General features: G+C 41.3%; 1 protein-coding gene across 1 annotated transcript; it reads right to left on the bottom strand.

The window, feature by feature from the left end:
* Positions 1 to 2,579: 2,579 nt before the first annotated feature.
* On the bottom strand, positions 2,580 to 10,504 carry chfr (checkpoint with forkhead and ring finger domains, E3 ubiquitin protein ligase; the record flags this gene model as incomplete). Its single annotated transcript, XM_034200108.1, is given in 5 exon segments — positions 2,580 to 5,491; positions 7,374 to 7,446; positions 8,818 to 8,925; positions 9,011 to 9,098; positions 10,434 to 10,504. Coding segments are annotated over 5 exon segments (383 nt in total), but the record flags the coding sequence as incomplete, so codon positions are not given.
* Positions 10,505 to 10,749: the final 245 nt, after the last annotated feature.

Here is a 10,749-nt window from a genome sequence, read left to right as displayed (position 1 = left end):
TTGGCCACCAAAATGTAATCAAACCACCAAAGTCAAAATATAGTATGTCATAAAGTACGTGAAAATGTCCTAGTATAGTTTGTGAGAATGTATTATACCATAAAACATAACAGTCATACTACAAATTGCATTTAAATGTCATTATATAGGATGGCATTCAACTTCATAGTATATCAATAGTATAGTATGTCATAATGTAAAATAAAGTGTCATATATATATATTACACATACGCTTTATTATCGACCACAAATGGCTTTTTAATTAGTTGTGATGTTACAAAATCCTGCTCGTTCCTACCCGTCTTAAACTCAAAGAAACTTTGCCACTTTCAGCATATTAAAAAGGGAAATCAGCCTTTAAAGGTCACCGATTGTGCAAAATCCACTTCCTCATGTCTCTTCTACATCAACATGTGTCCCCTCTTCTTCATGTCTCTTCTACATCAACATGTGTCCCCTCTTCTTCATGTCTCTTCTACATCAACATGTGTCCCCTCTTCTTCATGTCTCTTCTACATCAACATGTGTCCCCTCTTCTTCATGTCTCTTCTACATCAACATGTGTCCCCTCTTCTTCATGTCTCTTCTGCATCAACATGTGTCCCCTCTTCTTCATGTCTCTTCTGCATCAACATGTGTCCCCTCTTCTTCATGTCTCTTCTGCAACAACATGTGTCCCCTCTTCTTCATGTCTCTTCTACATCAACATGTGTCCCCTCTTCTTCATGTCTCTTCTGCATCAACATGTGTCCCCTCTTCTTCATGTCTCTTCTACATCAACATGTGTCCCCTCTTCTTCGTGTCTCTTCTACATCAACATGTGTCTCCTCTTCTTCGTGTCTCTTCTACATCAACATGTGTCCCCTCTTCTTCGTGTCTCTTCTACATCAACATGTGTCTCCTCTTCTTCGTGTCTCTTCTACATCAACATGTGTCCCCTCTTCTTCGTGTCTCTTCTACATCAACATGTGTCCCCTCTTCTTCGTGTCTCTTCTTCATCAACATGTGTCCCCTCTTCTTCGTGTCTCTTCTATATCAACATGTGTCCCCTCTTCTTCATGTCTCTTCTACATCAACATGTGTCCCCTCTTCTTCATGTCTCTTCTACATCAACATGTGTCCCCTCTTCTTCATGTCTCTTCTACATCAACATGTGTCTCCTCTTCTTCATGTCTCTTCTATATCAACATGTGTCCCCTCTTCTTCATGTCTCTTCTTCATCAACATGTGTCCCCTCTTCTTCATGTCTCTTCTACATCAACATGTGTCCCCTCTTCTTCATGTCTCTTCTACATCAACATGTGTCCCCTCTTCTTCATGTCTCTTCTACATCAACATCTGTCCCCTCTTCTTCACGTCTCTTCTACATCAACATGTGTCCCCTCTTCTTCACGTCTCTTCTACATCAACATGTGTCCCCTCTTCTTCATGTCTCTTCTACATCAACATGTGTCCCCTCTTCTTCATGTCTCTTCTACATCAACATGTGTCCCCTCTTCTTCATGTCTCTTCTACATCAACATGTGTCCCCTCTTCTTCATGTCTCTTCTACATCAACATGTGTCCCCTCTTCTCCATGTCTCTTCTACATCAACATGTGTCCCCTCTTCTTCATGTCTCTTCTACATCAACATGTGTCCCCTCTTCTTCATGTCTCTTCTACATCAACATGTGTCCCCTCTGTAGAAAGAGACTCTGAAAGTTTCAGGAACAAAGATTCTCTCTCTTTTTGATCCATTTCTATAAAAACCTGTTTGAAAATGAGCTGATCAGATTGTGGCCACTTTGTGATGTCATAACGTTGTTTTGGCTTGTGTAACCATTAGCCAATCACCAACCAAGGTAACCCCCCCCCCCCCACCACTATGATTCCAATATATTGATGTTCCCTCAGTGTGTGATGTATTAACTCCTTCATGCATGCATTACAACAAACTAAGGATATTTTCATTTTATGCATGAAAAAAAACAACATAACGACATTTTTTAAACATTTAATATCTGTAATATCTGTTTAACAAACCAATGAACAAAATGATATATTATGCAAAACTATAAAATAAAATACACCAATTGAAATTTGACATGTTTATATGAGGACCCCCTTGGTGGTTCTAGGAATATTTTATATAAAATTGTGTTTTCTATTTAACTTATTGTACTAAGATTATTTTTGTAATCATGCATGGTATTTCTTTAATTAACTTTTTTTAGTTTTTCTTTTTAATCTCACGTACCCCTGCAGTACCCCAACGTACCCCTAGGGGTCCGCATACCCCCATTTGAGAATCACTGTCCTCGAGCACCTTTGAGTTCTTTGTAACCAAATCTCTCTCAGAGGGGCGTGGGGAGGGGCTCCTTATTTTCATCTAAAGTAACAGACAGAGAATCAGCACTTTGGAAACAGGGCTGAAACAGAGGGGATTCTGGGTAATGCTGCAATGACCTGTTTGGTATTTCAGCCAATCAGAGACAGGCTCTGGATATATCTGAGAACTATGATATATTGATGAACAACAGTATAATAGGAGTGAACATTATTAAGCAGAGCTCAAACACCCAGAATAAAGAAAGCCAGTTTGCGCAGACAGCTGTCTTTTATTTTGTTCGGATAAAAAGGAAAATCCTATCCATTTCAAATACAACTTTAGCATTGCTAATACAACAAACAGGGTAAAGAAGCAAACCTCACACATGTTCTTAATGTGATTTAACTAGAACGTGATTTTATCCTAACTTTTCAAATAGTGCAGTGCATACCGAGGCATCAGGTATGCACTGACGCATGTTCAGTCTCCCTTATTTCCCAGGAGATGTGATGAGGTAGAGTGAGACCTGCCTCCACACCGAGACTTTCGCAGAGTGAGTCAATATTTGCCTCGGTGTCCAACATGCCCCCCACAGCCCACCCCAGGGGGCTGCAAAGCGCGCCTCCAAAGCCTCTTTATTACCAATTCCTGATTGGAGCGGCTCGGCACTGTTGTTGGCTTAGAGATCCCCGCTAGGGAACCATTAAAATGCAGCCACTCTGTCGTGCGGCTGAAGGCTGAGCCGCTGAGGAATGCCAGTGTGAGAAAAAACAACAACAACAAGAAGAAACACTGAAAGCACCTTGCTAACAGGAACCGACACAAACACTCGCAAAGAAAACAGGAAGCGTTGCATTCCAAGAACAACAAATACGGCACCCATATTCACTCTGACTACTTTGACTGTATACTCCCAAATGCATATTATCTTAACTAGGCTAGTAAAAAAGGTTATATTTATCTTATTCTGGACTCAAACCCTTCATATGATCAGATATAATGATCCTGGAAGACAGTTCCTAAATGATTTCTGGTTCATTTGTATGAGAGAAGTTATGTGCAAATGCCAGTGTGGACCCACCATGACCGGGGGGGGGGGCAAAAACAACAACAACAAGAACCACCTAAAGCACCTTGCTAACAGGAGCCGAAAACAGGAAGCGCTGCATTTCCAAAACAACAAATACTGCATCCATATTGACTCTGGCTACTTGTACTGTATACTCGCAAATGCATATTATCGTAACTAGGCTATTAAACATATTTATCTTATTCTGGACTCAAACCCTTCATAGGATCAGATTTGATGATCCTGGAAGACAGCTCCTAAATGATTTCTGGTTCATTTGGATGAGAGAAGTTATGTGCAAATGTCCTCATAGTTGTACAATATAAACACATTTATAAAACATATTTAGTGCGTATTCTCCTAAATCAACTAAAGGCCTGAGCTTTGAACATTTCCTACACACCGAAAGGTCCTACATAAAAAGACAACCAAGATTACAACTTATCCTCATATTTCAACATGTATAAGGCCTCTTGAAACTGATGTCCGGATGTTCCGAATGTATCTCGGCAAAATAAAAGTCAGATTTGTTTTGTTACGGTAGACATTATGCTATATCTGCAGCTTTGCATGATAGCGACTTTGACACTTTGACAGAGAAGTCATCAGATTCATCATTAACTTGGTTTACCCGGAGTGAAAGAGGCCCCGTTATGCTTCCAGGTGTCCTTTCCTTTAGTGTGGTGTATAGGTTTCAGTGACATCACTCTATAACACTCGTGCTCCTGTTGGCTAGCGCTCCAACACATTTTCCGTGATAGACTAAGGGGCGGGACATCTCATAACGGTTGACCAATCAAAACAGAGCCGGCCAGCTAACCAATCGGAGCAGACTGGGCTCTGGTTTCAGACAGAGGCTGAAAAGAGGCGCTGCTTTTCAACAATAAAAGCAAATTGTCACAACTGACAGATAATGAAACCTAAACATTAGCATAATAGGGCACCTTTTAAAACAACAACAACAGCAGCTTTGTGAACCTGAGGAACGAGAGAAAATCTAGTAATCAGAATAAACGTCCTTCGAAATTCTTGCCAAGTAAGCTAGAAATCTATCATTTAAACACAAATGACAACGGTTGTGTTTGTATTGGCACGTTTCTGCTGTAAAACTCTCCTCTACGGGTGGCCCACCACCACCTCTAAGAGCAACGTCCCCCGGGAGCATATTTCGTTACCACCTATTAGTAACTGCATTTCCTCACAGCTAAGCTCTTACTACAAGGCTGGGAGAAAGCGTCCCTTTTACACTACATTAATCACCTTGGAGATGATTATCCAGAGCAAAGCATACAAAGGAGCCCCCCCCCCTGCCCTCTGACAGCGTTACAACTCATTGATCCCCCTCCCAATCCTCTACAAATATCACATGAGATGATAAATCTACTCTAGTATGTATGCAGGGCTTCGACGTGGCTTTTTGCCCGAGTCTGGGAACACACTCATGCCGGTGGAGAAACAGGAAAAGTCCCAGACGTTTAGAATATAATTCAAAACTAGGATCTTTTTTTCACCTGAAATGATAAAACTAGTATCATCAGCATTATATAGGAAGCCCTGGATTCTTAACTCAGCATGCCATAGACTGAAAACATGTCACAAAGTAAATATACATCAGGTGTTTTAAGCCTTAAGGCTACAGGAGACATAACATGCTAACATACATGTGCGTACATACAGTAAATGGCCTTATTCCATTCAGATTGCCTCACTCGCTCTTAATCTGAGAAAACATTTTTGACATAAAGGCTGGAGGGCATAACAGGAAGTAGAAATAAATTACTCTAACAGTTGGTGGTTAATTGAAGATGCATTATCCACGGGTAAAAGTGATCAGTATATAAATGGTGGCTGTTAAAAAATAGTTCTAGTAAACATCAATGTTATTGTGCAAAGTCATTATTTCACACTGGTCACTATTACTAATGGATACTGATTGTAATTTCTGCATTAAGGTTATTATTGCATAATATCTGGAAGGCAGTAGGATACAATGGAGAAAAATAAAACGTCTATGAGATGCTCCGTTATCTACATTTGACACTTGAGGAGGAACAGACCGCTCCGCTGCTTCAGCTCTTGAAACGCGTCTGCTCACAAATGTGGTTGAATTTCCTGGAATTGAAATAAAGAGAAAAGACAAACGCATCATTTAGTGCTGTGTTTTTAAAGACAACGATATCAAATGACAAAAAAGCATCTTATTTAGGTTTAAAACAGCAGACATGAGAAATATAGGACCACGTTTATACAATAACTCCCTCTAGTGGTTAGATGAGTGAACTACATTGGGTGGCTGTCCCCCAGATTTTAGCCTGAACGTTGCAAATGTATGACCTAAAAACCTACAAAAAAAATGTTTTTAAATCAATGATTTCCATCCTATCCAGCTGGTTTGAAGAACAGGTGTGGCTTTTCATAATAAATATCCAAAGGTCTCGTAAAAATATCATAAATAAGCATGTTAAAGGTAGGGTAGGTAAGAATGGAGAAACCAGCTCGAGTAGCGCTAGAATTTGAAAGTACCCAGCCGAAAAAAATCTGCCCCTTCCTTCAGACTTCCTTACAGAGCCCCTCCTCCAACACACACGAACGCGCACATGACCAATGAGGGCACGAGATAAGTGTGTGCACAGATGGAAGGCTGACAGGCAGGTAGGCCATCCAGTTACTTTAGCCGGGCCGGTTAAGCCCACAGTGTATGATGGGTTTGAACTGCTTACTGGTCAACATTTTTTTTTTTTAACAACAAGTTATGGCTTCTGATCACACATAGAGTGGAGAGTCATGATAAAGAAAGTTCATTCAAAAGCAATATGCTGCAAAAATGGCATTCAAGGAAACGTCAAAGTTGCAGAGAGGACTGGTAATAATCAAGCCTCCAGGAAGTGCGCCGGACTCGGTTGAAATTATTCGTAGTGTCCAAACGGCGGTATTACAACTTCCGTATCAGTCCGTGACGTCACTGGGCCCAGAAAGACTTTCCCCCATTGACTAACATCGGGAAAGAGACGTCTGTAAATCAGCGGATCATTTTTTTTAACTAAATAAACTACCCAGTATGAACTATTGTATAGCCCTTATTAGAATTATTAGGTCCTTAAAGTTGTAAAATGCACTAAAAGCCGAATCTAGATTTATTTTCTGTCTCCATTCATTCTAGTGAGCCGGGGGGCGGGGCTTAAGGGGCACATGCTCTGTGAGCGCACATACGGGTTCTTCTCATGGATGTATAATAAGAACTGGATACAGCGTGGGAGGCGGGGCCTCGTTCATTCCTATGACAGTTGCTCATTGGCGCATGAAGACAAAATGGCCCAACTTTTGAGAGAGCGAAACGTCACGAAAGTATTCATATAATCATATAATCCGTTCTTATTGTGCATCCATGGGTAAAGGTGAAACTCATGTAGTACTGAACACGTCACATGAACGTGCCGGGCGGTGCGGTCCCGTGGGTTAGACCCGCGTTCATAATGCCGAGGAAAATAACTCTCAGAATAACGTTATTAGTACATTTTACAACTTGAGGACCGAATGTTTTTAATAAGGGCTATACAAGTGTTCATACTGGGTTGTTTATTTAGTTTAAAACGATTTACAGACGTCTCTTTCCCGATGTTAGTCAATGGGACAAAGTGTTTCCGGGCCCAGCGACTGATACGGAAGTGTAGTATCGCCGTTTGGCCACAACAAATATGTTCCTCAGAGTCCAGCGCACTTCCTGTGGGCTTGGATCTTCTGCTCTGACAGCCAGGCATGATGGGTAATCTGTGACGTTTCGCTCTCAAAAGTTGGGCCATTTTGCCTTCCTGCGCCAATGAGCAGCTCTCATAGGAAAGAACGAGACCCCGCCTCCCACGCTGTATCCAGTTCTTATTATACATCCATGGTAATAATAAAGGAAACTACAGTTCCCACATTAACCACTAGAGGGCAGATCTGAGACTTAATGAGTTTATATGGTGCTTTCTATTATTATTATGAGAACACTTACGTTGCATGGTGCGCCTTCACCTGCGTGCGACAGTTGCGTCCCCAGTAACAGTCGGGACGAGATGTAACAGCAGCTGCAGAAGAACATCAAATACAGTTATTTCCTGGGTATTTATTACAAATCCATAAGGGTAATATTCTAGGATTTTCATTGCCATTTCTACACTGTAGCTTATGTGCATATGACATTAAAACCTTTTAAAGGTCTCCTATCACTCGGTCTGCCTATTTCCATCTACGCAACATCAACCGCCTCCGCCCGTCCCTTAACCCTAAGACCACCGCCATTCTTGTTCACACCCTGGTCACTTCCCGCATCGACTACTGCAACTCCCTTCTCTTTGGTCGCCCTCTCAAATCCATCCACAGACTTCAACTGGTTCAGAACTCTGCCGCCCGCATCATCACCAGAACCCCCTCCATTAACCACATCACTCCTGTTCTTCAGCAACTTCACTGGCTCCCCGTCAAATCCTGTATCGTTTTTAAGATTCTGCTCCTCGCCTTTAAGGCCATCCATACCCTCACTCCTCTGTACCTCTCCGACCTCCTGCACATCAACACACCCATCCGCACACTCAGATCTTCTGCTTCCCTCAGCCTCACTGCACCCCCCTTCCGTTTAACCACCATGGGGTCTAGAGCCTTCAGCCGCTCTGCACCCCGCCTCTGGAACTCCCTCCCACCTGACATCCGCAACACTGACTCTCTCCCCGTTTTCAAATCACGCCTCAAAACATATCTCTTCACACTCGCATATCAACCCTGATCATTATCACACATCCTCTGTTTTTATTTATTTGGTTATTTGATTGATTGATATACTGCATTGTCTTGTTTATGTCTCTTATGCTGGTGTTATGTATTGTGTATCTTGCTTTTTATGTGTTTGTACGCCGACCTTGAGAGCCTTGAAAGTCGCCTATATAAAATAAATGAATTATTATGCTATTTTTAGGCATATATTCTGGGTCTCAGATATATACAAATATATAAAAGCATCTCTATGATGTGTTTTGTTCAAAATACCAAACAGATCATGCATTTTAGACATCCCTCATATCCCTCTATTTCAGCCCTGTTAGAGAAACGCTGATTTTGGGTCCGTAGACAAAATAAAAAAAAAAAAAGAGGGGGGGAGCTAATGCCTGCTCAGAATTCAACTGGCAGATACAGTTAAATGACGAGATTTACGTCATATCGGACGCAAATCTGAATCAGCCCCCGTTTTTAGAGATGTGGGTACGGAGGAAAAGAGAGAGGGTTTTGTTTTCTGACACTGTGGGAGTTCCCCGACACACCGGGGACACATTATTTATGTATACAAGACATCAAAAAGTGCATTTTGCATGATAGGTCCCTTTAATCTTGAAAAGGAAAAGGCTTATCATGAAAAGTTGTCTGAAAAGCTTAAAATGGCACAATATATAAAATGATGTTCTGACCTGGCAGCTCAGGAGCAGCGATGTTCTGTCTGAACTTGTAGGCCAGCTCCTTGAAGGACCGCAGGCCACAGCAGTAGCACAGGATGGCGTTTGGAGAGATGCGGCAGTCTGAAGAAGAGGATATTACATCTATTTCTCTCTTTATACGACAGTGTGGACTTGAAGGTGCGTTGGGTTTTGATCTGAAGCTCACCTGACAGGTAGTAGTTGCCCTGCTGTAAGGCGTGCAGAGACTCCTGGAGCACGTCTCTCCATGACTTCCCTTTGGAGGACAGGTAGTTCTGATGGAAGAAAACAAACAACGGCATTTTAATATCCAATCCAACTTTATTTATATAGCACATTTAAAAAGTGCTGTACATCAATACATATATAAAGAGCAGCATAAATACATTTAGACAAACAAAATGTAAAAGCACGAGACAATAAAACCATACTTGTAGCCAGCACAGACTGAAAAACTCTCATACACGATGTGAAAACACAACTAAAAATATCACATGCTCTCCAGAGGCCTGTACGACGAAGCGGGTTCAACCTAACCTGGATATGTTTGAGTTAGCCGGTTGGCCTAATCCAAAACATACGCGCTCTCGCTAAACGGTCCTACGACGCTGGTTATCAAGTGGATCGCTCAAGCCAGCCGTGTCCTATCTAGTTAGGTGCGCGTTCACATGAAAGGGGTGGTATCTGGAGCATTCGACCAATCACAAACATGGAGAAGCGTACTGACAGCGCAGCGTCATACTTCCTGAATGAAAAGTGAACTTTAATATTAGACATATGAAGAAGTTACACTTTAAACATCCATGACTTAAACACTTGATCCAGGATCAAAGCCACAGAGCTGCACCTGCAAGGTGAAGACAGCTGGGAACAGAACAAGTGTTTGAATGCGTACATGAACAGGTTTATGATATCACTGCCCCGTCTAAGACACGATCTGACTTTAATTACATTTGACTCGAGTGTTTCGTCAACTTAATGTGTTGCTTAAAATAATACTTCTGCATCCAGTCTGTGACACTGTGAGTGTTGCACGGCCAGATACGGCTCAGCTGACTCAGATGAGGAAATATAAGATTAATAATATAAAGCTTAATTAAATATCTTCCACAACATAAGTAACCGGATCAAAGTAACATTACGTACATTTCCCTGAAGTTAGCTCGCTAAGCGAAAATCTGGCTTTGTCGTACAGGCCTCTGGTGCAAGTGACATGCTGTTAGTGTTATAAACGTTACCGAAAAAACAAGCATTTTATAATCTATTTATTCATATTATAGTAGCAAAAGCTGTTTTAGATCATCATGACCTTAAGCCTATATATATTTTACATATTCACTCTTTATTTGATATGTATTTATGTTGATAGGTATATTTATTTATATATTTTGCAATGCCTTGTTTACATGCTGCTGTACCAAATCCATTTCCCAAATTCACATCAATTCAGTCAGCCGTTGCCCCGGTTAGAAATTGACCACCCAGATAATAAATAGCAAGCTGAACATCCTGACCTTGAAAACAAGTATTTCATTTTGATCACATGTAAAAAAAAGAAAAACCCAGGGATAGTTTTTGTTGGCCGATCTGACAGGCACAGATCCTCTTACCTGCAGGATCTCTGACTCGTAGTTGTTGTTGTTCAGCACACCGTCCAGGCATTTGTCGGTCAGATTGAGTTCTGGAAAAAGAAAATGGTGGATTTGAACATTCAGCAAACTACACGACATAAACCTGTATATCATTTAAATTGTATTCATCTTGTGTTAATCTGTACTGTCCTGATTTTCGCTCTCACTCTGTTGCTGCTTAAACTCTTACATTTCCCCATGGGGATTAATAAAGGTCCATCTTATCTTATCTTTAAGTAGCAGAACAATTATAAGAGGCTATAAAAGCTTTATTTGGTACAATCAGATGGCTTGA

This window comes from Gymnodraco acuticeps, unplaced genomic scaffold (genome assembly GCF_902827175.1).
Source record: "Gymnodraco acuticeps unplaced genomic scaffold, fGymAcu1.1, whole genome shotgun sequence".
NCBI classification, from domain to species: Eukaryota; Metazoa; Chordata; class Actinopteri; order Perciformes; family Bathydraconidae; genus Gymnodraco; species Gymnodraco acuticeps.
This window is presented reverse-complemented; position numbering and strand designations above follow the sequence as displayed.